The sequence below is a fragment of the Daphnia carinata genome, chromosome 1 (genome assembly GCF_022539665.2).
Source record: "Daphnia carinata strain CSIRO-1 chromosome 1, CSIRO_AGI_Dcar_HiC_V3, whole genome shotgun sequence".
In the NCBI taxonomy this organism is placed as follows: Eukaryota; Metazoa; Arthropoda; class Branchiopoda; order Diplostraca; family Daphniidae; genus Daphnia; species Daphnia carinata.
In genome coordinates, this window is record NC_081331.1 from 3,037,221 (window position 1) to 3,064,337 (window position 27,117).

Sequence of the window (27,117 nt, forward strand, 5' to 3'; positions counted from 1 at the left end):
ACGTTCATAATCCGGTCTTGGGTTTTCCTGGATAAACTACGGTCGTAGGATACAGGCCATGGCAGAATCCCACGCCCCACCAACCCTCCCCACGGAAGGTTTCGCTAAAAACGTCAGTCGACTAGACCTACTTCATCCGACATTTCTGACTACATCCGCTTCGTTTCCGTTGGTGTACAGAATCACATCCGGTGGAGCCACTGCTTTGGGGTACGTTCCAGGCAGTGTTGAAAATAGAAAATCACGCTGTCGGCAAAACTAGCAATTGTTGAAATTATGGCGTTCGGTTGTTATTGAACGACACGCAGTGTGCATCTGTTTCCAACGACTTTTTCCGCTCCATTATTGACCTCCGCCTTTAGGAACGCAAGTACGAATGCAAATACCAGCTCGTTGCGATCGCGACATCTATTGCAATAGAAATGACGCAAGTCGCATGATGTAAATTGAAACGGGGAAAAAAAAAAGGAATGACGAGCAAACGGGCGAATCCTTTTCGTCTACGGGATGCTGAACGCACAAGTGCCCAATTTACGATAATGCCCTCAACGGTTCGTGCTGGGCTTTTGCCGGGGACAAAAAAAAAAAAAAAATCCCTCCCGAAACTAATGAGATACTCCAATCAGCCCAAAACTCCCCGGAATCGTCTTTCCCTTCCTCCTTCAAGGTTTCCGCCACCCATATCCGTCGCCTAGACACAGCAGTCAGCGAGTCTGCACAAGAGACTTAAAGCAAAATATTTTGCGTCTTGCATCACCCCGCCGGATGGTTTAATGACGCGATGCAAGTTTATCAGCATCAAGTCAGCTCCAGTTATGGGAGAGATATGAATGGCCATGCAGGAAGTTGCTCGTTTTCATCCAATTCCGCACACATCGCGAGTGATTTAATGAGCCGCGATTTTACCCAGCGCAGAGGGAATTGCAACCGCGCATACAATCCCACGGAATAGTATGCTGCACACAGAGGAATGAATTGCTCTCAAACGCGAAAGACGCTTGAAATAATATTTGCTAAACGCGGAAAAAAAAAAATAAGGCCAGCTGATAAGAAAACTTACCGATGACTGTGAGATTGATGCGTGAGTTGCGCGACTTGGCTTCACGAAAGTCGACTCGACACCGATACACCGACTGGTCGGCTAAACTAATGTTGCTTACGGCCAAGATGGAAGGCTCGCTAACCCGGCCTCGGAAGGTGGCCCGTTTCTTCAGAATATCCTCGTCGAACCAGACGCCGGCTTGCGATAGTGAAACTTCTCGGGCATCCGCACTGCAGTACGTATGACACCATATGTCGCAAACAGCCGGATAAAAATAAAAAAAAAAAAAAAAGAGAAAAAGATCGAAAATAAAGTTAGTGAAAAGAATGTCAACTTCCATCAACAGACAATCTGTTATACAGTATAAGAAATGTGAACAACAAAGATGGACTATATGCACTCAGGGCCTTGCAGCTTCAAAGAATGACGTTCTTTTTCGTTAGAAAAAAAAAAATGTTTTTCTTGATTTTATTTATTTCTAGTTTGAATTGACTTTTATTCTTTTGGGAACAACGGCTTGAGAGCCCGTGCGCCGTTAAAGTCATACCATTTCAATGTGAATGGCTTACTGTATCAGTGAGCTGTCACAATCGTTTGCTTTAACATTTCAGCCAAGCTTTGCCCCGAAATCGTGAAACAATTCCAAATGCAGACACACACACACACACACGCGCGCGCACACACACAAACAGAATAATAGAGAGATGGGAAAAAGAATTATTGAAAGCGTGCAATTTGCGCGGGCAAATGTATTCACCGGGGTTCACGAGTTCGTTGAATCAGAAACGCACGTCGCGGAGAGAAAACAAGAACCACTATACCTATTTTTTTTAATGGTTTAATATCTTCATTCTCTTGGCTATGTCTTTTCTCAACCAATCAAGATATATCATCTGTCTCATAAATACGGAATCACTAAGAACGAAACGGTGAAATCAATTTCGTCGAAGAGACGGAAAAGCCGGCGTAAAACTGAGCCTTTATACCGATCTTATGCTATAGTTAACTCGGAAAATGAGCTATCAAGAGAAGTATGCAAAGATGATGTGCAATCGTAGAGTAATAGGAAAATTATACGCAGAGAAAGTGCGACGTCGGGTATCGATTTAGAAGCCGACGTGGAAGAAATCGGTTTCCGTGCACGTGGGGGGTGCACGGAAACCGATTTCTTCCATTGCCGTCTAACAATTTCCGATTCGACTGTTTCTTCCTTCATTAACTAATACGTGTCTCATTCTTTCATTATATTTTATTCTTATTTTTCTTGTATATCCTCTCTAGAAAAAAAAATTTAATAAACAGAAACAAGATGGAAAGGAAGCACGGAGTCAAACTCTTAGGGGACATGTCACGAATGGTACCCTTTTTCTTTACTACAAAATTAATTAAAACCTTTAGCTTAAACTAATTGTTAATGACTACTACTTCCGCAATAAAACCCTCATCTTGTAAGAAAAAAAAACCCTGAAACAAATGCAATAGAATTACAGATGGCGATCGTCGACGACTCGGATATTTTTCCCATACATCTCGTTTGTCTTTTGCCTGTTTCTCGTTTGTTTTCTACCAGCGCTAAACGAAGCTTGAAAAAGGGATAGACGTTCTTTTTTTTCTGCCAAAACTAGAAAAAAAAAAAGAAAAAAGAAAAAAGGAAAGTCGTCGTTACTCAAGACTGTGCAATGCTATAGAAAAAGAAAAGCTCGGTGATAAAAAAAAGCGCATATACAAGAACGCAAAAGAGATCACAGAAAGCACATATAAATAAACAGAATGAAAAGCAGAAGAAAAAAACGGAGAATATACACAGTAAATGAAGAGGATGGGATGGAACCTCTTGATGTGTCAACTGATACACACACACACACACACACAAACACGGAGAAAGAGAGAGAGAAGCGAGGTTGTGGAAAAGATAGAAACGCTATATAGAATAGAGAAAAACCGCCGGAATCGGACGTTGACTGCCATCGCTACACAATCAGAATTCAAGGGAAAGAAAAAAATTCCGCACAACTAGCAGTTTCCGTTGTCTGCGTCGCATATAAATTAGACGTTGAATCGATGCGTCTGAGTTACAACATCTATCAAAGAATCATTTTCTTCCTTTTCCGCCCACGTCTCTTTTCTTCTTCTCCGCGCACTAATGCAGGTAAACATCTGACGACATCTTCTACTGCGACAAACAGAACACACGTTGAGACAGCTTCGAAAATCAGAAGAAACATCATTCCCCAGTTGTCATCGATATGCATGTGTGGGTAAGTAACTCTCGTCGTCGATGATTCCGAGAAGCAGATAAGAAAAAAGAAAACTAGAGAAAGTGGAAAAGGAGACCTCCGTCAAACCGATCGATCAAAACACGTACGCTGCACACAACCGCACACAGCAGGTTGTTGCAGGCAACATCCACAACGAGCGCTCGGTTGCCGACCGGATTATGCCGGACGGAGATGAAAAACAAAAAAGGACATCAATCAAAACTCCCCCTCTTTTTCTTTTTTTTTTTTTGGATTAACAAAAAGGGAATTCCATCTTTTTTTATCCGGGGATTCGTTGCATCAGCGTTGAAAAGCTATACGAAACAAACTTAACCCAAAAAACTCTTTGACAGGAAATCCTCGATGAAATGGCTCCCAGACAAAAGCGATGATGCATTCTGCTTTCAAATAATCTCAATTGTGTAAAGAGATAAAGTGGGCAACAAAAAAAAGAGATCAATGATGTATCCAGTCCCACGTACAACGGCTTCCTTTGCTAGGAAACATCTCCGAAATCTTTAAATCGAATTCTGGATCCTAGTAAGCAATATCTGAATTTTCCCAACGTCCATTAAGGAAGTCTCTTAGATCTGGCTTTACGTTCCAAACAAAACGCGGCGCAATTATTTGAAGGGGACGTCGACGATTCCCTGTTTTCGAACCGATTTTTTGCTTTACTTAATTAGAATTATTAACAATCATGTACAACTTATGAGGCGCACGGTAGAAAAGTTTTCGGCGGCCAAAGATGAACGACAATGTTATTTCCAACGTCAATAACTTTCATCTTTGTGGAACATCCCAATTAAGAAATACAACACTCGCACACTTTGATGTTGATTACAGTGCAGTTTGAGGTCCGTTGCGTTCTATTCTTACCATCTACACAAAAGAAACGCGAAAAACGAATAAGAAAAATACGCAAAGTTTCCTTCGTGAAATGCAGTGACAGATTTCCCCTTACGACTTTCATCTTCTCACAAAGTCTATAATCACCATTCGGGACAGGAACAAAATTGCTACAGATCTCGACGTCATTAGAGAATCCCTTTGCCTAACGACACATTTTCCATTCAAACTAAAAGCGAAAAAAGTTGAATTCAAAGGGCAATTCGTTCAATCGTTGAATTCATTCAAAACAATCGGTTGCAAAAAGAAACAATTCGTCCTACAGGCAAGTGACGATTTCGGGAGCAATTGGACAATACAAGATCGTCTGATTCACTTTCCTTTAGTCGTTTAACAATCACTGTCTTCGAATTGAGTGAGACGTGCAAAGATCAACAAGCAAAAATGGGAATTGAAGAAACGAAGGAGAAAAAGGCCAAACAAAAACAACTGAATTGCACAGGAGAATGTTTGCAGGAGCCTTTTAGCGAACGGATAAAGTGGATATGGTTACTGACTTAGAGGAGAGTTGGATCACAAAAGAAAGTAACCAAAGGAAATTGAGGAAGCACAAACATCCAGTAAGTGATCTCGACAACTTTGCGGAAAAAACAGGGGAAAAAAAGGGCCGAGAGGTATGCAACATTGTATGAGCAATCGCGAGGCTTTTCTATTGATCACGAAACTCGTTCACACGACAAACCTTATATCCCCAAACATTGATCGAAATTCAGTTATCAACGGCCCACTTTTCGGCGTTCGCCTATTTTAAATGGCAAAGAGGAACTTAAAAAACGTCGTAGGCGCTTTGTTTCTTTCTCGGCCATTGATCTACCTCGAAGATCGAAGATAGACGCTACGGTGCAATGTGGGTTGCATTCGAAAGCCTTCGATCCCGACACCCACGTACGATCCAAGTGTTATACAAATCAATAGGCTGAGTTCAAGTAATCCTGCATTATGCGTTCCCCAATGTACCGGTAATAGGTCGACAACGCTTTGCACTTTACCACACTAATACTGAACCTTATTTTTTTTATTTCTACGGTGCAGATTTATTGATTGGACCGACGTTGTACGTCATTAGCATCTACGCCAAACTTGAGGTTGGCTCGGCAAAACAATAGGTTGTTCAGAAATCATTTTTCCCAATTCCATTTAACTTACCCTTATTGAAGGGAACGCGTGCATAAGTTTCCAGGAATATCACATTTTAAGGCAAGTTGTAAATACGTAGAACGACAATTTCTATCTTTATGCGCTTTAAATCATTCAGCGGGATTTACGAAGTTAGATTAAAAAAACGGAAACCGAGCTGGATTTAAAAGAAACTAGATTGCTCCTTTTTTTAAGTTAACTGATACTTTGGGCCAAAAATATTAGCTACGATTCAGGTGTTTTTAGAATGCTAAGGATTTCAGAACTGATCCATTGCATAATGTATAAAGATAAAAAGACGCGAATCATTAGGACTTCTTATCATCAACGGATGTGCATTAAACCATGTCGCTGTCGGCGATCGTGTTGACTGCAGCCTTCAAAGTGCTAGGACGAAACAAGATCAACGCACTACGACTCGATATAATGCGGTATGCACAGCAGTTCTGTGTTACATTCTAATAAAGCAAAAATGCCTCTTACAAGACCAAAAAAAAGAGAACCAACAAGACTGAGCCTATCCGCATATAAATAACAAAGGCTTGTTGGAATGTCACGCGATTGACTCCTATTTTTACCTCTTCCGTCCGAATAAAAAGGGCAGCAATGTCTACACACATTATTGACATGTAATTGGGCAGTCATAACAGCTGGCTGCCAGTGGCATTGTAATTAGTCGACATCAGTTTCTGTTCAATAATTAAGGAGCAACCGTTTTTAGGCTAGTACGACATCCCGCGCTGTCATGGACACTATTAAGAGAAATTTGGTTTCGTTTTGCATCACAGATAGTCAACATTTGCTACTTTTCTGAAAGCTCCCCGTCAAAAAAAAAAACCTTGTGATATTCCAGAATAATCAAAAGCCTGTTACACGTCCAATGATTTTCTTTTTTAGCAGTTTCTTTTATCGTTCTCCAAACGACCATACGAACTTGATCTTTCGTCGACGCCGGAAACGACATAAACCCAGAAAGACTTACTATAAAAGGCGTCGGAAGAAAAATAAAACAAAGCAAAAATGAGATGGAGCGGAGTCATATCACAGTGGACGGCCGAATCATGTCTCCCCATGTGCCAGCAAGGGCAATCCCAAACGAAAATAGCAACGAACGAAAGAAAGAAAGAAAAAAAAAAAAAAAAAAAAAAAATGGGAACAAAAGAGGCCTGGCACGAAGCGTTCAGTCACTACACCAAATCTGTGTTCCAGTTAAGCTGGCCGAATGCAGTCAAGCTGGGGCCTCCTACTTGACGGAAAAAAGGCAAATAAACGAGCGGGGAGGAAAGGATGAATAAGACAAAAGACGAAATGAGTAGCCTGGGTAAAAAGAGTCTAAACCATAAAAGAATTTGAAAGGCTATATAACTTGAAATGAAATAGGAAAAACTCATTTTCCATGCAGTACGGGAAGGCGGCACAGCCGGCAGAATAAAAATAGAGTTAGGATAAGAATAAATCAAGAAGAATATGATAAAAAGAAGGAAATCGAGACTGTCAACGAAAGGCTTTCACTCGTTGCACTCGTCCTATTATGTACTTTTTTTTTCTCCCCTCTCTCGTTTGACGATCCATCTACGAGTCTTTACACAATGAAAAAAAAATCAGGAATCTCAAAAACCGCCTTCAGTCATGCGTATATAGACACAAAAGAAGTGTATGCACAAGAGCAATGAAGGGCATAGTAGAAACATGTTCGGCCAAAAAAAAAAAGTGGAATATGTACTGACTAAACACTACAACTCTGAGCCCAACGAACCATTTCAGGCTCTAGAATTTTGAGTGTAATGGAGCCGGTTGAATTTGTTTTGCTACACGATTCCAAAAAATCGCGCGATTTTTATGAAGCTCATGTAGCCGTGGACGCCAAACAGAATTCAATTGGCTCCGCTCGTTCCGACGAGACGTTTGAAAAAGATACATCGGTCTACAAGTTTGCCTTATTAATGCGAAGCGTAGTTGCACGCTTCAACCGCCAGAGTAAAACATGAATTGATAAAGAAAAAAGAAAAACGAGGACAAATTGAAAACTGCTCTTCAAGTATTTACACGATAATTGCTATGGAACTCCTTGAACACTTGAACTATTCAAAGGTCTATCCCAACGAGTGAAGACGCACTTGCGGCTGAGACTTGACAGATGTAGAAGTGCGGATGTGCGCGTCACAGAGAAAAAAAAAAGGGGCAGATTTTTATTCGAAAAAAATAACTGCTTTTGCAAGAAAATAGAATTTTTCTTTTATTCTATCGACAAACAAACGGCGCTTGTGGTCAAAAGTCACGTCAGACGCCACTAGCCAAACGGATCGATTGAAACAAGACAAGCGTTTATCGTCGGTACACATTAAACAAGCTCATTCTTCTTTCCATGTGAAATTCACGGCTATTAACAAGACGATGTCTATTCCCCGTTATCGGTGAAGGCCACCAATCAGATTAATAATGAAAGAAAAAAAAAAGACTGACCTGAATATGGGCGTGCCGACATTTTCGCGGAACCAGAGGACGAGGATGACTTCGTCGTGTCGGTCGGGAGGGACCGTGTCGCAGACGAGCTCTGCCGTGCTGTTGGCGAGTACCACCAGATTCCTCAGTGGAACATCTGTATAGTCGAAAAGAAAAGAAGAAAATGGGTCAATTCAATATACACAGTCTCATTCAGTATTCCTTACAGGCCACACGGCCTGTCCGGCAATCTTTCAATGAGTGTCACATTAGCTGGCCGACATCCGCAATGTCCTTCTCATCTCTCCATTTCTTTTTTTTACAAGAGGGTAGCTTGAAGAATGTTAAAGAGTGGGATCGTTTTTTTTTTCCTGGACGATACCAATTCAACAAAGAATAGGCAACATTCAAGACGAGGATTACGCCAAAGAAAAGCCAAACCAACAATTATCTTTTGCTTCTACAAAGAATGTTTTCTTTTGCTAAGACTGATCCTATGCCAGAGACGTTGACAATTGCTTTCCCCCTTTTTTTCTTTACCCTATTTCCTTTCGTCTGCGATTGTGACAGCTGCCATGCGACACCAAAGTGCTGACGGCACGGCTTTCGCACTCATCTGTCTAAGGACATCTCCCATGTCGCCCTTCTTCCCTAATCGAATCTGCATGCACAACATGTCAAAGCGGCAAGCCAGCGGCCGAGCTGCACTAGACTCACCTCGTCAAGCATTTCCAGCTTCACTCTTTTCAAAAAAAAAAAAAAAAAAAAAAAAAAAAAAAAGAAATGACGGTTCAACTTATTGTGAACACTAAGGAAAGAAAAGGACGTCTCGTTCGTCTATATTCAACGTTCTGCAATTCGCCTGGCAACGATGGTGTTATAAACACATCAAAACTTTCGACATTATATGGAAGCATCGTCCGGAAGAATTGCATTCGTTTGATCCTCTTCCCCGGTTTGTCGCATTACCTATTAGCATCCTTTGGCCTTAGGAATCTGCTGATCTACGCGTAGGACGAAAATAACAAAAAAAGGATACGAGACACGGTGAATAAAACGTCAGGAGAATACAAGAGCTCTTATCGCCACTGCAACCTAGCGGTAATACACAACACAATGGGCCAAGTAGTGCATACACAAAAAAAAAATGCTGGAAAAATGCTGGAAGCTATCCGAGTGAGGTCTTTTATCGATCGGTCAACACGAAGCTAGGCAATGCAGCAAAATCAGTTACACAGGCCCCTCTTGTTTTCTGACAAGCCTATACAGACTTTCATTCTGTGGAGTGATTGCATCTTGGGACAATGAACGCTGATTAAGAACTGAATCTATGGACTGATATGGTCTATTGGCCTTATTTTTAGACTTACACACCATTATTAGTTGAGCCTTTTGTTTTTAATTTTCCCTCATTCAAGCAAAATGTGTGGTTGATTCACTTTCAAAAGTAATAATTCTCATCAATTCAATTAAACAAATACTGGAAAGAAAAAAAAAATGGGATTGTGTAGTGAATTTTCTAGTTCAGCATTTTGGCTAATATTTGGATTTCTAGTTGAATAGATCAACTTCAGTAGTTTTTTTTTTATTATCAGAAGGTCTTAATGGGGATATTGAAGCGAAATGAAATCAAATACCCAGAAATATTGCCTGGCAACGCTCAACAATACCACCTCTGATCTGCCTGTACCCTTGAAACATAACATGACCACTATATACAGCTATAAGTAATTCTTAATATTATAAACCTATTTATTGATTTAGTAATTACCTTGTTAATGGACGAGAGAGTCACTGTAATGGTTGGTGTCTCGAAAGATAAAGAGAACAATCCACGTTTTTTACATCGCAACATCAGCTGTCATGGGTGAGGAAAAACAGCACCCCATGAAAAACAAAACAAAAGAATAACCTAAGCACAGCCACAGGTTTACGCAACTATTACTCTAATTGCACAAAGGGGGCGTTAAAACTAATGTTTTATTGACACGTACAGCACGCAGCTTTTGTGCCACTTTTGTTTTAGAAATACTTGGAATTAGTTAACCCACGCCACAGACCCATTTTCATATCACTCATAAACAATGCTTCTGTTTATCAAGTAGGAATAATTTTTTGCCAGTTAATCTTTTTTTCAAGAAAAAAACGCTGAAATATAAACTAAATCTATATAAGGTAGACATTGTGTGGCGCAAGTGACAGCTTGCCCACTCCCAACAACGTAAAACTGTATTGGCTGCCGGCTTAAAAATAAATTAAAAAAAAAAACGATTGTAAGAAGTAGGCTGGACTTTTCGATGAAAAATGGTCCGTCTTGTTGCAAACTTACGTAATCTCTAAGCATTAAATCTCTTTTTTTACATAAGACGTGCTGTAAGTGCTAGTATCTCAACAAGGCTGCACAAAACTACGTACAGTTATTTATGCCTAAAAAAAACCACAGACAATGTTTCTTGACAATCACAAAAGCCTGTGATCTTCGCAAAGGCCACTTCAACTTTGAAGTTACTTTACTTTACTACGTAAACATCAGGACCTATTGATATGTTAGGTATATCGATTAAAGGAAGGGGATAGCACTTTCCTTTATAGTTGCACTATGCCGATATTATACATGTTGCGTTTGATTTTTAGAGCAAAGTTTTCAGCTCTCAAGAACTTCCAACTTTCAGAGGTCCTAGAGCATTTATCAAATAGCCTTTGCATGGCATCAAAACGGGATTAATGAAGCTCGACTATAAAAAATGTTGATCAATGAAGTTTGCAATTTCCAGTTTTCTGTTACAGTGCCAATTATTCTGAGCATTTTAAGACATAAAATACTAGCTAAAGTAATGAAGAACAATCTGCAAAAGTCTGTCTATTTCTTATCTACGGCTTTTGTAATAAGATACGTAGTTAATAACTGTCTACAGAACCCCTTTTTTTCTAACCTAAAACAAGAAATTAAAGAAGAATCCAATATCAAACAAAAACTTGGTTTTGGCTATGCTACTAGTAACATGTGTTCAAGACAAGGACAAACTCCAGTTAACAGGCTCGTCATGACACGCCTATAGCCGGTAACGTAATCACTCATTTTACCAGGAAAGATGATTCGGTAATAAATTTGTTACTCGTTTCTCTAACGTTCCAGCTTCAAGTTGAAGTCGGGAGTCGACATGTTACGATATAGGTCTCAGTTACAGTAATTCAATCAAGACAAATTCAAACTTACTGTTTAATTTTTTTTTTTTTGGCATATTTAGCTAAGCAAAAGCTGTTAACGCATCGTTAGCTCAGCATAGTGATTCAGGAATTATAAAGATAGGGTTCCCGCTTGTGCAGCATTTTGCGATGAAATGCTTCAGTAATAATAATCCAACAAAAGCCGCTGTGGAACAATTCAACCCGGGCGCAATCTCAAGTGGTACAGTGGATGCCCATTAATCACGACAATTCATGGACGTTGAGTATACTGGTTCGTGGTGGTGATGACGGTGATGGGCCATAAGAAATGCACAACCTCTTGTACATGTTGGAACTCTCCTATATATGGAAGCAGAACACGAAAACGGACCGTAAATGTTCGCACGTATAACTACCGCCATCATTTTTCTTTTCAAGGAGACCCTTATTTTCTGCTTTGCATAAACAAAAAATAGGCCTACTGTTTGGTCGTGTTTGTCTCGAAATATACCGCTTTGAAGAAGACATATCGCCATAAAGTTTTGGATTATTAAACCAATCTGCTGTCCTATACACGTTTTTGATGATCGTAGAGAATCTGAAAAGGCACTTGAACCGCAATATCATCAAAATTTAATGATAAATGATTTATCTTTGCCCCGTGCTTTGAATTTTTGCGGAATTGCACGAGGAATTATTTAATCGATAGTTATACAAGCGATGCCAACAAATACGTGTGAAACCTTTGCGTTCATCGCAGTGGAAAACCACATCGGTTGGCAGTATCTGGAAAATTCCCGTACTTCCGAGTACAATTACCTAGCCAACTAGAATCCAGCGGACTGAAAAGCAGGACGCAACTTTTGCTCGCATATTGTCCAGGTTTTTTCTTTTTTTTTTTTTCATTGGTAAAATCAAAAGTTGACGGAAGTGGGGTGTAACGATCGCTAACCACTTATTTTTCAAAGAGACGGCGAGCGAGAAACGACGGATGATAGAAGCCACATGCTGAGAAAAAGAGGAAAAATAATCAACGATTGATGACGGTGGAAATGACAAATAAAAAAGGAAGATGCCAGAGACTTATGGTGCCGGATGGCTCCACTCGAATCAGCCAATCAAAAATTAGCTTTCCTCTGCCGTTTTTTAAGAGAAAAGAGCCCTATTATATTGCACAAAAGTTCTCTGTCGTTTTTTGCACTCAATTCTCTGCGCTGCTGCCTCTTCGCTTTTCGTAATAACCCAAAAGAAGAACGAAAGAAAAAAAAAACAGCTCGTGATTATCGCACCACTTGCTATCGTAATTCATTTAGGATCGACATTTCAAATGATTCGACTGCATATAATTGGCATCTCTTTGCGAAATCTATGTCGGCAGACACAATGACACGGTGTAGTGAAACAGGATGCCCTCTTCTCTACGTCTTTTTTTTGTGTATCGGAGAGTTATGTAGAGATGACGTTTTCCAAAGATCAAACGCTTTACATTCCGGGCACGGAATCCTATATATATATACATATATAAAGGGAAAGGAATTCCCACTCTCACCAGGCTGTCTTCAGTTGGGTCAGTCGCGCATTAGGAATCATATATCTAACCCCCCCCCCCCCCCCCCCCCCAACAGTGTACTGGAAATTATAGTGGGCCACTTGAAGAGAGTGTGTATCAATCCACACACATTGGCCGCTCTATACTCTCGAATGGGACATCATTAAAGTCCTAGAACCTGCAAGGGTCAGTTGATATCGCGATGGTACGAAATTCCATTCAGCTGTCGCATCTATTCATCTCTGGACCGATGTAAGATTACGTCGTTCAGACGTTTTCGTACATTAAAAACCTTCGAGCATTGGCACTCTTTATCCGTGCGCATGTAACGTGCTCCGGTTGCTGAAACTATCAGCTTTTAAAGGAAATTGGTTTTCAATAACATCATCAACAAATTTATTAGAAAGAAACGTAAGAAACATGGTGTTAAGTAAGAAGAAGAGAGAGACGTAGCTCTAAATGAGAGATATCATTGCAAAGCTGGGAAAGGCAGTGAATTTTGTCGGAGGAAGAGAAATCAATATCACGGCTGAAAGGGGAGGTAAGGGACCGAACGAGTTACGGAAGTCATAACACGAGAAGGACGTGCTGGTTACTGTACGTTTAACAGTCTAGGGAACTATAATATCGTTGCGGTTGGGCTGACCAGCACCTCACCCTATTTCCCTTGTAAAGCACATAATAGAATTGCGTTCTACTCAATCGACAAATCGGTCACAGTCTTTTTGGCTAATCGAGCGTGAAAAGATTGTTCGCAACTCACGCCACCCCGCTTTTATTTAGCGTAGGCAGTTAAGAACAAAATAAAAAGGGTTCCAACCGAAAACAAAAAGGAATGAAAGCTTGCCAATGATTCTGTCCGATGGACTGATATGAGAAATATCCATAAAGGCTTTATTACATTCTCGGGAATTCTATTCTACGTATTGGAGTGCATACGGGTCTATGCGCGAACCAAACCGTTGGCCGATTATTCAGTCATGCGTTATAAACAAACGCGGAACGTTCGGCAGGACGTATCAAATAAGATTCGGCAGGACTAAAAATGTTACATTTTGAATGTGCGAGCAAAATAAGAGTCAAGAATGTTCGTATTGCTACAAGGAAAATAAGTTGAGAGGAAAGCTCGGTCGGAAGCGGAAAATGACGACGTCATTTCGAAACGTAGGTGGAACGCGCACAGACTCGCTCGTACTAGACAAGTTTAAACGATGTTTTCTTCACTTCCGGCCGACAATAACAAAGATAACAGTATTGACAATATCGAAGCGAAAACAAGAATGTTTGAGTAGAGTTGTAAACTCATTCGTCGTGTATACGAGACAAAGGAAAGTCACAAGATCTGGATTTCATTCAAACGAAACGTTTTGAACTTTAGAAATTTGTTTACGGGCTAACGTCAAATAAAAATGTTAAAAACATCCTATCATCGTTACGAATTTTCCTCAAATATGAGTATGCAAAAATATGACGTTTCGTCTCGTGAAAATCTGTAAAGATAATCGTCAGCTTGCGACACCCAAAGCCAGATTACGTAACGGAGTGGATGACAAATCGCCCTAATAAGACATCCCTCATCATCATAATTAGCTTTAAAAAAAAAAGATTACCTCGTCAACGGTGACGCATCCAGCCGGATTGCCCATCCCACACCCCTTTTTTTCGGCCCCACTTTCTGGCGTGATTTTAAAAAAATGAACATTACGGACGTATAATTTCGTTAAAAGATCAGACTATTAACTTTAAATTCCCCAAGATAAAAAAAGTAAAATGTTCTTTGTTTAAAGCACATTTCATTAGAATTCAACTTCTAATGCAGTAATAAGACACCCAGGAGCACAAAAAGCCACGACCAACAGCTGCTGTAATGGTCGACTTATATAAACGAAACCATGTAGTTCTACGACTTGTTGAATAATGACCAAGCCCTCTCGTCAGCTGTAACTAGTCTTTTCGCAGTGACCGACAAAAGAAAAACAAATTAATAAATGACGTGAAAGTAATCGTCCTTGTCATCATTATTATTAACATAGCAAACGCGAAAAAAAAAACGATATACACATCTAGCTGATGTCACCTTGTCATGTTGATGAAAAATCAATAGCAGGCCGTCTGTGATAGCAAAAAGGAATTACATTTTTGTTAATACAAAATACGATGTAAGCTGCTGTGCCTTTCAAAAACGAAGCCCTGCGTTTGCAATTCTATATGGCTTGAGAAAACAATAGATTCGCCTCGTTACACGAATGATCCTCTTCCTATTTCTCATGGCCAAGCATTGCCAGCATGCGCAAAATGATCAACGCAGATGCACGTGCGGGAAACATCACCTATTCAACAAGACTTGTGGGGCAATCGTTGAAAAAAAACCCACCGTCACGCTAAAATAAAGATATCGAACTTGCTCAGCTCCCATCTTCCCACTTGATTAATGAACGTATCCGTCCAATCCGTGCGCTGCATATGAGATATTCGGTATAACTCTTTTGCGCAGTCCGACTCCCCTCCTCGAGGGAACTCGATAAATAACACCAAAGCATTAGCCATTTTTCGGAAAGAAAAAGTCGTTCAAGTGCGAACAATAAAGATTTATATCATCAATCATTAGAAGCACTACGTGATAGATAGGAAATAAAAATAGGTCGCATTTTTGTTTTGTGTGCCAAAGTTGATAGCGTCGTGTTTCCATTTAATCATCGCGAACGGTATAAAAGGCACTTGCATTAAAGCATCTAACGGGTCACTTGATCCTTTTATTGTCCGGTTCTCGGAGGCTGAATCCGAAAACAGAAAAAAAAAGGGGGGAAGAACAACGGGAAACTGACTCAGTTCTTCGCTTCCCGGAGATTAAACGGAGCATGGCACTGTGGGTAATCCGGTGGACCGCGAGGACTGGACGGAAAGGAGACAGATAGCCAAACAGAAGCGTATATCCCAACAAACAAAAGAAACCCTAAAATATTACTTTTCGTATTTTGCTATGTCAATAAACGCATCTACCGTTCGACGAACACGCGAAAGCGATTTAGTGCCGACATCGATTTGGCACGATTTTTTTTTTTTTTTTTTAAATTGAAATTTAAGTTAACTCAAAATGCGGCACGTAGATATTTTCTTTATGCACAGCTGAAAATTTAAAGGTCGTCTGAACGTCATATCAGTTCTTGTCAGGCATGGAGATCTGGCCGTTGCTCCGGATTTCGCTACGTACACATCATCGTTTTCTTCCGCTCTTACGCCGCTCTTCATTTGACGCATAAATTTCTTATTCATGCTGCTGTTTATGTGACTCCCCAGGAGGGAAAGAAAAACATCAACTGCCAACAGCCCAGAAAATTTGCACACGCTGTGCAGCCGGCTGGACGCGTCGTTCCGTGAAAAAAAAAAAAGCGACGCATAAAACTACTCCGTCACTCACGTCGGCCCTCCCTACATTCCGACCAAACACGTCGGACGACTCCTCTTTCGACGAATACACATTTGCATTCTAAAATGAATGATGCTAGGTTATGTGCGTTGAAATGTCCGCCATATCCCCTCCCCCCTTTCCCACTATTGGGCTGTCGCCCACTCGTATTCCATCGCAGCACTGAGTAATAGTAAAGAAATAATGAGCAAGGTGCGCGGTTTCTCACCCTCATTGCCCGCTCAATGCGTTCTTCGAATGTTAGACATTATGAATTGTATACAACAAGGAAAGGAATCTTTAATTTTAATACTATCCGAGCAAGGAGACTTTGCACTTTTACTTGTTTAAATATTGGTGGAGTAAATCCGCTAGTTGAAAGAAAATAGCCAGTTTAAGTGTCTGTTTAAGCTGCACTTACGAATGTGCTCTCGAATATTTAAGACAGTACCCTGCGTCTCCACATTTAGAAAAATTCATCATTTCGCAGTTTAAGTGCTTTCAAAGTCATCCGGCTTTAAAAGCCAGATTGCGGAATTAGATTTCTTTTCCTGCGTTGTTTTTCCGACTACTAGCCCAACTATCCCATTAATTCGATTTCAGAAAGAAAATGTGGTATCGTGTACAATCAGCACGCATGCTATTATCACCGTCGGTTAGCGTGAAAGAAAAAGGTTTTGGTGTTGTTCAAACCAAAGAATTGCGAACGAACAAATGGAATGGCAAAAGTATTCTTATACTAGTACTAGAAATGTTACAATGTACAGTAACAGACCTAATATAACGAGAAATGAAATGAATGAAAAAACAAAGGGCCAAACAACAATAGAAGGACGATATGGTAGTTAAAATAATTTCAGTTACGGTGTCTGTTAATGAGAAAGATGTGCTAAAAGCGGACGTGTTCACATCGCACAGTCGAATTGCAATGCAACACGAGCATAAACGAGGATGTTACTCTTTGACGTTTCAAACCCAGGCAATTTGCAACGAACTGTTCACCTACCCAAGGACCATATTCCTAGTTGCTGCACGATGAAAATGAGGAGCGAAAATTGGGACATAACTTAGACGATCTACTTAACGTGTGTAAGCTGTTATATAACATCAAACACCGAAAAACAGGGAATATGTATGTTAACACACCCTAACTCGATCTGCCCCGTGTGCAACAGAATCAACCGGCAGCGTGCAGCCACTTCCTTAATTGGCCATCGAGAAAAACGAGACATCTTCTTCCCAAGCTTAATGGCAAAGTCCCGTGCCGGACAGGTGATTGATCAACGCTAAGTTGATTACAGGGCTCGGTTAGGAAGAGAAAAAAAAAGAATAAATGAGGAAAAAAAAAGTGGAGGGCAAAAAAATAAAAAAGATCCAGCGTATATATTGGAACAACGTCTTGGGAACGTGTACACCAAATATAGACGGTCTGCCATCTCCCCCCCCCCCCCCCCCCCCAACCATTTCGTGTCTTGTATATTTTCGGTGTGTTTCACTCATCTTATTATTATTCTCATTCTTTTTCAGTTTCTCTTTTGGGAATGAGACTGCTTCCGGCTGCTTTGTAAACGTCTATCAAACTAATGTAAGCAACTAACATCAGTGACGTGAACCGTATATTGTTAAAGGTCATTCTATGGAGGTTAAACGCAATGGAATCGAATGAAAAAGGTTACTAATCTACCCCCTCTATAGCCGGAATGAAAACGGACTACGAGGTGAATAGCAAGTGCGTACGAGCGATGTCAAAATAGCTAAACGTATTTTGACGGTGCGTATAAATAAGAGAACAAGTTCGCTCCTCTTGGGGGCACGAGGAATATAAGGCAGTGAATGTGTTTTATCTGTTTGGCTTCGCACGCTATATAAGAGCTGGGCGAATATAACTATATGAGATTAGGATCAGTCGTTCCTCGCACTTGACAACTAGTGGATACATAGGAAGGAGGAAAAACAAAAGAATGAGGAGAAATAGATCTGCGCCGTCTAAGTCTTTCCTCTTCGTGTTGACACAAGAAGTTAACCTTGCGAGGAGCGTAATATCGATCGACTATCTTTGCGAGTGAACCGACTATGCGTCTATTTTCGAATCCAATTGCAATATGTGCACAGTTGACATTGGAATGCATAAAGACGCGCACCAAAGTATAAATAGACAAGTTTGTAAATCAAATCCAAGGAGGAGGCGCCGTCAAAATTGAATAGCCGTTCTGCAATATAATATATAATTATTCTGCAAATAATATTAAATATTAGCAGAGGAAGAATACGTCTAATGAACCGCATACGCTTATTGGGATCATTCAATATTCATCAAACATTTGAGAACTTATTGGCGTATTCCTTTCGGACTCATCCCCAATAAGTTGCGATGAGCTAATAAATGGAGAGCAAAAAGAAAAGGTGAATGTCAATCTCGTCGAGTGACTGCATCGTTACATCAAAGAGACGCAATATCGTCGCTATGGTCTGGCAAAAGAATCCCCACCAAAATAACCTTATCCCTATATGACCAGTTTCCCTTTGGCGAGTCACGGTCAGACATTTCCAGCAAACTGATCACGAAAGTGGATGTTGTTTTTCCAGCTCGTTGCTACTGCTCCGTTATTCTAGAAAACAAGCCTTTTTCTTCCCTATTTTCGTTCCTTTTTATTAGCGGAGAGCAAGCCACGCACTGAAAATAAGAAAAGCGAGGGGGAAAAAGGCAAACATAACCAAACACAAATTAAGAATCTGCTTCAACTGCGTAGCGTACCCGCTAATTATACAAGAGGCAAATTCTTAACGATAGACTTGAGGGTAACGAAATTTTTTTAAGGAACGTTATAATGAATGGAACCATTTTTGTTTTTCTAAATTGAAATACAAAAAACGGGAGACAAGGAAAGGAAGAAAACAAAACATAAGAAGCGGGGCATTTTCACATAACAAAAACAAAAGAAGGATAACATTTGAGTCGCACGCATATAGCCTTTCTCTATGCTCTTATCGCTAGGAGCTTAGACCATAAAGCAAAAGGAGTAAAAAGAACAAAAAAAAAAAAAAAACAAATTACGAATTGCTGTTCCGTCGTAAAAGAGCATCGACGCACAACAACAACGGCGAAAAAAAATGCGTATCAAGCTCGTAAACAGTAGGGGCTTCGCAACGGTTTTAATTAGCTTCGCCAACGCGTATATAAGCAAATCGCGCTGGTGTTATTCAATCCCGAAGGGTACAGCGATTTCATCCTGTCGAACGTATAAAACATTCACGTCTCGAGCCTCATTGAAGTTTACTTTCTTTCTTGGAACGAACGTCAAATTTTATTATTTTTTAACTTTGAAAAGAGAAAATCTGAAATGGCCTGTTGTTCTCGGCTAGCATACGCTATATCGAAACGTAGTAAACTTTAGAACGCATGCACACATGATCCGGATCTGCCTGCGGCGCGGCATTCGCATTTTCCTATTGTATGTAGTAGGCACGAAAAGCAAAATTCATTGTATGGAGCTCATCTAGACCTTAAAGACAATATAGGGTGACTACTTAACGCAGCTTAGATATAGTTTGAAAGTTTGCAGGTCGATATGGCGGCTGCGGAAGAAGACGCGTTCAGATTGTCATGCACCATGTAGGACACACCACAATCTTCCCGTGAAATAATGTAACCGTTCTACGCGAATTGGGGGTAAAGGATAGGCTTAGCAAAGGGTCCGATAGGTTGTCTATAATTAGTTTGTTTGAGTTAGTAATTCGTGTGACTTCCCAGGGAACAAGAAAGACAATTAAATCTTCAATTGCCTGTAGTAAAGAGATACATTGGTAACGTGACCGGCACTAGGCCATTCACGAACGACAGAAGAATGCGCTTCTTCTTTAGTCGTTTAACCAATGCTTTAAGATTTAATCCAATGCCTTAAGATAATGGAAAACGGTTTATTAATTTGCGCGATTTTCAACTAGGGTTTATGGGACATTCTGCATTCCTTTTCTTAGAATAATGAATTGTGAGATGCGAGTTGTTGCTTTTATTTTACAAAGGAAATGACAAACAAAGGAAGTTGGTATGCGCGTTTGATGAAAAGTTTCTTGTAAAGCGTCACTGCTTTCAATTAGGCCTTCAATTTCAAACTTAAAAAGCTTTATAACGCGAGAAAAAAAATGGAAGACAAAAAAAGGGATAACGATGAGGGTAACAAGAATTGTACTCAGCACTGTTTGGGGCCAGACATTCAACTGTACATACAGTCTGCCAATTTGCTCTGACTAGACATTCCTGCACGTACTAATTAGGCCCGTTTCAATTTCAAATTCAACAAAGACGCAATGCGGCCATCATAGTAACTCGTTGAAGAACCTCAAAAGAAAAAAAAAAAAAAAAAAAAAAAAAAAAGAAAGCCAACTTTCGAAGCTTAATGACCTAACAGAGAGCTCGCTTTCTCCAGCGACCTTTCCGGACATTGGTCATAAACAAAGAACGGGCCGTGTCATCGTCAAAGTTTTGTATAATAATCTAAGACAATTATTTTACTCTTTCCCTATTCATCTTTGGATGTGCAACTTGCATCATTTTCCACCCTATTCAAGTATTCTGTAAAACTGCATAGAGGAAAAAAAAAACAAGCTCAATTATCCTACACTGTCCTTGCTGCCTTCACAGCACCAACATAACAAATGAGAGCATGAAACGGGTTGTTGACGTTTCACATTTTCTGAGAAAAAGATTATTAGAAGTGGCTCTACGTTTCTTTTCAACACAATCTAATGCCACTACTTTTAATATTCAATTTTTCAAACGAAATACAGCCAATCCAACCCTTGATTCGTTGCCTAAGTGATGGTGATATAGATATATACATTTATTGGGAAATAGGACTTCACTTTTATTATTGGCCTAGGGCAATAAACAGCTTAGACCTCTACAGATTCCTCGAATATACAACATGCATAAGACATATGTAATACACTGGAACATGACATGGTTCCCGTGGCATCGCTGCTATATACAAAAGCTCTAGGCTACCTCCTAGCGGCTACGCGCAGATTGGGAATAGACGTTCGTTATTTCGTTCGTATAGATCTCGTTTTTCTTTGTATTATAGCCACATAAACATTGTATTTTTACCGGTGATTTTCCCAATTTTCTTTTCGCCACGATCTAACTGTTTCCTAACTCCAATTCTCACATAAGTTTTCATACGACGTGGCTGGCGGAGCCACTCTGCATAAAGACTCTCTCTCGGCTTTAAACGAACCGGCCTCTTTCTCCGCGGGTCTGTGTAATATGGTGTGGTACCGAAGTCCTCGCGCTGGCTTTTGGCCAGCCGGTTTTCACGTCAGGACCGGAATAAATCGCTCCTTCGAGACGTATATATGGCATCAGGGGACTGTGTGCGGATGTCCAAAGAACCTGATGGAGCACGCCGAGCTAATCCACTTGGTTGACCGCAATTCGAATAATGAAAATACGAGAAGGAGCAAAGAACATGCGGCCAGTGTGTTTATGAACCTTATATTTCTTGCGGTTTACCCCGGCAAAAAAAAAGACGACATTTAAAAGGTTTCGGGGTTTGTCACGTGCAAGCAAGACAAACAAAAAAAAAAGGGGGTCGCAAATGTCCAGCGTTGACATTGGTGATTGATAATAAAGGCCGTCAAAGTGCAGTCGATAGAGGAACATTAGAAGAAATCCGGATTAGAAAGGAAACCTTTGTGCCAAAAAACAAGAATGAAGGAACAAGGTCACCAGTTCCCGTTTGTTGGCTGACTCGTGCAGATCAACAAGGGACAATGTGACCCGAATGGCTGGATGTACAATATCCAATCGGCCGAATAGAGAAAACAAAGGGAAAGTGACAGCTGGAACTTAATGGAAATTGAAGAGATGATAACGCCCAAGAAACACGCAGGAGTCTACTATTGCGCTAAATTTTTTGGCCTACTTCTATTCGATTTTTAACCCATCAAATTGTAGATGTAATTTTTCAGTTGAATTTGGACTTTTATTCCGCTACTGAGCTTTAATTATGTTTTCTTTAAGTGCTACAAAATAATCCAAAGAGATTGTTACAAAAAGTATGCTCCGAGCGGACGAGTGAAAATTACTTGAGTACAACCGGCAATTAAGAATAAACTAACGAGAAGCCTTCACATTTCAGACCAATTTAACAAAAAAAAAAAACATTAAAAGAATAATAAGGTCCAAAGTTGCAGGCGAAACGGACTCTGCCAACGGGCGACGGAAGTCGGGAGTTACAAAAACAAAATAAAAAATGAGCAAAAAAAGAAAAAAGTATGGATCCAACAACAGATTAAATGAAGCGCAATACAACAGCGTGTGACATAAGTCTTGGATTCTTAATGGATTGTCCTCTGGTAACTGCAAAGCGCAGGCACATGCCCTTTATATAATCGCAACAACAACAAAAAATATTTAAAAAACCCAGCTGGATTACGAGATAGTTGAGCTCGAACGTCTACCTGCAGCATTTTGGCTCTATCACACGTTTCTTTTTAATGCGAAATCGAATCGATTGGTAGGGCAACCGTTCCTCGATTCAAAATAAGGATAGATTTTTTTTCCGGGTTCTCCGGGTGCCCGGTAACTGGCCACGACCAGTCGTTACGCCGAAACTCAAATATACTCAAACATAAAGCAGAGCAGGAAATTCGACAAATCAAAAACAGGATCAATTTCCCCAATTTGATTTCCTACGCAAACGTAAAAAATCAGTTACGTTTAAAAAAAAAAAAAAAAGAAATTGTGTTAAAGGTTATCTGTCGAGCTTATTTTCCTTGACTGTGTTCCCTGTGTTTCTTTTCTCTTAAATCCAATGGTAAAATTGAAGTAAAAACAAAAAGCGGAATACGAAATGTTTCATGTCGAGCCAAACGGCCCTGAATTGTTAGGATTTGATAACAACAGGAAGAGTTAACCTATTGATTTCATCTTCTCTTCGCAAAGCGGGACGTTGAATTTAGGTTGTCGTCAAAGAGGAAACCTTTCCGTGTGAACAAAATACAATGCTTGTACGCGTTTAGAATACAACACTGACCTTTTTAAACTCGGAATTTTAGAATAATTGGTCTACGAACTCGATGAACCCGGTGAAAAAGACGATTTCTTTTCAAAAATTATATGCGGAAGTGCTCAAAATGAACACGCACGTAAACTTTGGGGTTGTACGGCCTCTCATGGACGACGTGCAATGAACGACAACTGTAATGGACCAGCTCGTTTTGTAAATTATAACCGTATTACGCATATAGCGAGTCTCATCCACCTTCAGGCTACTCTTTGCTCTTTCAAGTTTGGATCTAACGGATAATTGATTCACAATTGATGAAAATGAATAAATAAAAAGCGGTGCCCATATACGTTGCACGCACCAGTCTCCCAATAGTTTACCTCTCGCCCAACTTTTGCTCTTTATTCGCGAGAGACTAACGACTAATGGCTGAGTTTCGCGCTATTATTAGATGATCAGTCGATGCACATCCGCCCTCCTTATCCATACCACCAAGTAGATGACAGCCATCACGTTTATTTTTTGAGGCGAAGAGTCTCAAAGAACACGGTTGAAATCCGAGAACGCAAAACGTCGTGGGCGTTTTCCCGCCGATGCGCTTTGTGTTTTGCTCACGAACCCGTAGCGACCGGGAGAAGAAACACGAGCCAACCAACACAAAGAGGTTAACAGTTGGCTTTATGTTACAAAAACAAATCGATAATTTTTTTTTTCGTTCACCACTCTATCGACCTGTCGTTTGTTTTGTCGACGCCTTTTTCCCGATGATCGCGTTGATACTATCGATCGCTAATACCCATGAATGCAAACAAACCAAAGATTTTCCTTTAAAAAAAAAAAAAAAGAAGTACGACCATTAATCAGGACAGAGAAATGATATGGTGTGTCAAACTGATGACGGAGCGTTGGTTCCGGTGGCAATAACAAACAACAAATGTGTGAGGAAAAAAAAGGGCGGATGATAAATAGAGTACTTACTCGATTTGCTGGCCAGTCCTTGAGCTGAAGACGGGCATGGCATGAACAGCAGTAGCCGCCAAACGGAGAAAAAGAAGAGCTTCATTAATAGCAGCTTGTTGTGCGAACAGATCATCGTTATCTATACAGCAAACAAGATCTTTCGAGGGAAAGAAAGAAGAATAACTGTTGTTTTCGTGACTTGTTCACTCACACGCACACGCACACACGCCACAACACACATACACACCAGTCGTTTTTTATTTCTTCGGCTCAAGTCAAGAAATTGGAAGGGTGGCTATTGTTGCCCTCCCTTCATTTGAAGCACGCGGAATAATTTTCTGGGGATGCCGGATGTGTCTGTGATGAAAGCGGCTCTTTAATCCGACATCAACCCGTGACGGCAACTGCTGGCGTTGCAAAGTTTCATCATCATCACCGGCCGCCGCCTGTTCTGGACAAATAGACAAAAGCAAATCAAACATGTAATGATGAACGTTATAACAACAACAAGAGAAAAAAAAAGATGAAATGAAGCATCTAACAAGAAAACATGATCACACTAACAGAGACAGAACTTTTGATGGTTTCTTTTCTTTTGCAAAACGAGAGTTTGTGGCTCTGCCTTCGCACTCGGTGCAACGACGATATAATAAGGTTGCAAAGGAAAAAGGCGGAGCGTGCTCTAAACATCATCATGACGCACACGCACATTTCACCGGGGCAAGTGTGTAAAGAGTCAAACCGTGTTGTCGTGTCGACTGAAGCGTGACACGAATAATAGATTAGCCATTGCTGCCTCTGTAGCGAGCTTTACGCGCACATCAGCCATGACACAGGGAAAAATACGTTCACGGTTTGACATGAGAAGAAAATTAAGATTGAAATCGTTGATGATGTTGGTAGGGGAAAAAAAACAGAAGTCGACTGGACACGTATTACGCATTAGGTATACTGTGTAATACATACGCATAAAAGGATATATTGTTATGATGATGTCTGGCCCGCCTTAACACTTGACATGGACGTCAAGAAAAAGGAAAAAGATGAAACAAACGAAAGAACGGAAAAAAAGAAAGGAAAGTCCAGCTCGACTGCCGGGGAATTCGAGTAGTGTGCTTAGTAACTGAAAGAACGTGCCCAGCTTTCTCGAGTAACGAACGAGAGCAAGACACCAAGTCCAGACAAAGAAGCTCCCCACTGGCAAGAGTAAATTCTAGAAGATAACCTACTAGAATTCCACTAAAAGGATGTACACATACGTGCACATTTATTTCCTAGTATCATTTCAAATGGACATAATACACACACATACACACACAGAGATATTGTCTACTCTTCTCCTTTTTCACGGTGTGTGTACGTGTGTAAACTGCTTTCCTTTTTACACGAGTAAGCGACCTTCTGGTTTCCTGCCTCTTTGGAAACACAACTTCTAGCTGCTTTGTGCTATCGATCTGCGACCAAGTTTGGGAAAGCAAATGCGAAGTCCGAGACGCGTGGACGGCTTAAACATAAGACAACACTGGCTCTCCCCATGTGTGCTCAATTCTTGTTTTTGTTTGATACAACGTCAAAGAAGACGACATCAAAGAGAAACTTGGGGTGGAAATAGTGTTGCAGCTTGAGGTCATTGTTGTACTTCGAATCTCACAGTCTTTTTGTCCCTTCTCCATTGGCTTCTTCTGTGTTTCCTATTTTTTGAGCTTGCACTTTTTTTTTCTGTTAGCGGTGGAAGCGGCCACCATCAAGTCGGTGACCATGACGGATGATCTTCATGTCTTTTTTATCTTTTGTGCCAAAAAAAAGTAGCCCCCATTGGTGAATCACAATTTCAGGCATCGATCAACGAGCGTCAAACTACGGTTTTTGTTTGGTCGCAATCCTTCTTCTTTATCCCAGTTCTTGCGTCATCCTATTCGCTTCTCAAGCAAACTCTTTTTCAATTTTGATCGGACGGTTTGGGCAACGTAAGACGACCCTAACTTTTTGCAGTTGATCCAACTTTGTTTTTTCGTCGAATGCAATTTCCGATAAAGTGGGCAAACAAATTATATTCGTTGTGCTTTTCGTTCGTTTTGTAGAGCTAATAAAAATGTTGAGGAAACGGTCAGAAATAAAGAAGAGACAACATGAAGGTAAATTTTACGCAAATGCTAATTTCAGGGGAGACTGCACCAACCTAAGAAATTGTGAGTAAAGCTTTTTTACGATTCAAAAGTTTGGTCTTGGATTTTCAACTAGAAAAGATCCATGGAAACATGCTCCAAACTGTTGATGGCTTTTAGATGAAAAACAAGCATCTTCAAAAAAGTTCAACATAGAAAAAAAAATTAAAGGAAGCTAACAACGTTAACTTACGACTTTAGTCATAAACCGTCCATCTCATAAACCACTACAAAAGTTCTGGCAGCAGGCCCAAACCCAAGACAATTACCTTTTTTTTTCTTTCTGACGTTGTCTAGCATCTGGCACCCCCTACAATTATTGTAAATAAACATGGCACCGAAAAAACTCGTTTGTCTCCTCACAAGCGATTTGTGACAATCTTCCATGTTTCAATCACTGTACTGGAAATATTAGAGTGAAAAACACAACTGACTGAACTATGCACTACCTCTGTCATGAGGTTAACAGCAGACGAACATACTTTGGTATTAAATAGCCCTAGTTTCCTAAACACCCACTAGGAGAAAGTCAAGAATGCGTGAAATGATTTTTCAATATCACTTGGCAAATGTTGTTGAATATTGTTCTAGAAACATTTCTGACGTCGATGTGAATTTAGAGCCGTACAGAAAAGAAAATAAACAATCCCTTTGTTCCCTGTCACACCAATCTTTGGTAATCAACTTGATCGAAAAATTAATAACATCAGTCTGTAAAGAAAATACCAGCAGGTAGGTGGTAACGGAAAAAAACATGATTGGGAAGTTCTTGTAAATCAATATTGAAAAAAAAGTACATTTTGTAAATCAACAATAAATGGGGGACTTGATTTCATGGTATTATCATAACAATGGCAATGTCTTTAAATGCAAGTACGTCACTAAGGGACTGGACACAAAGAGGCAAAGTACCGCCGAAGACGGTGGCGACATGTTCTATTGTACCCAGTCACACAAAAAGGAGAGAAAGAAAAAAAATGTATTAGGAAAGCGGAGCAAATCTGATATCCTAAGGGAAATAAGTTGAGTGTGTGCACACGGCGCATTGGCAATAGTTGGCCTAACCAATCG

General features: G+C 40.3%; 2 protein-coding genes across 3 annotated transcripts in view; both read right to left on the bottom strand.

Annotated features, from left to right (window-relative positions):
* Positions 1 to 27,117, bottom strand: part of LOC130691715 (extracellular signal-regulated kinase 2-like) — a 91,520-nt gene that overhangs the window by 56,363 nt on the left and 8,040 nt on the right. The gene's annotated exons all lie outside the window — the stretch shown is intronic.
* The window catches only part of LOC130691771 (nephrin-like), a 39,270-nt gene that overhangs the window by 9,960 nt on the left and 2,193 nt on the right, over positions 1 to 27,117 (bottom strand). The window contains exons 2-5 of one of the 2 annotated variants that reach the window (XM_059496185.1): positions 24,095 to 24,332; positions 23,900 to 24,020; positions 7,810 to 7,945; positions 1,061 to 1,272 (exon numbers count right to left, since the gene is read on the bottom strand). In XM_059496185.1, coding sequence (XP_059352168.1) covers positions 1,061 to 1,272; positions 7,810 to 7,945; positions 23,900 to 24,014 — 463 coding nt within the window. In that variant the 5' untranslated portion in view covers positions 24,015 to 24,020; positions 24,095 to 24,332. Of the gene's footprint in view, positions 1 to 1,060; positions 1,273 to 7,809; positions 7,946 to 23,899; positions 24,333 to 27,117 lie in introns of both variants that reach the window. The other variant, XM_057514757.2, reaches the window with a different exon arrangement.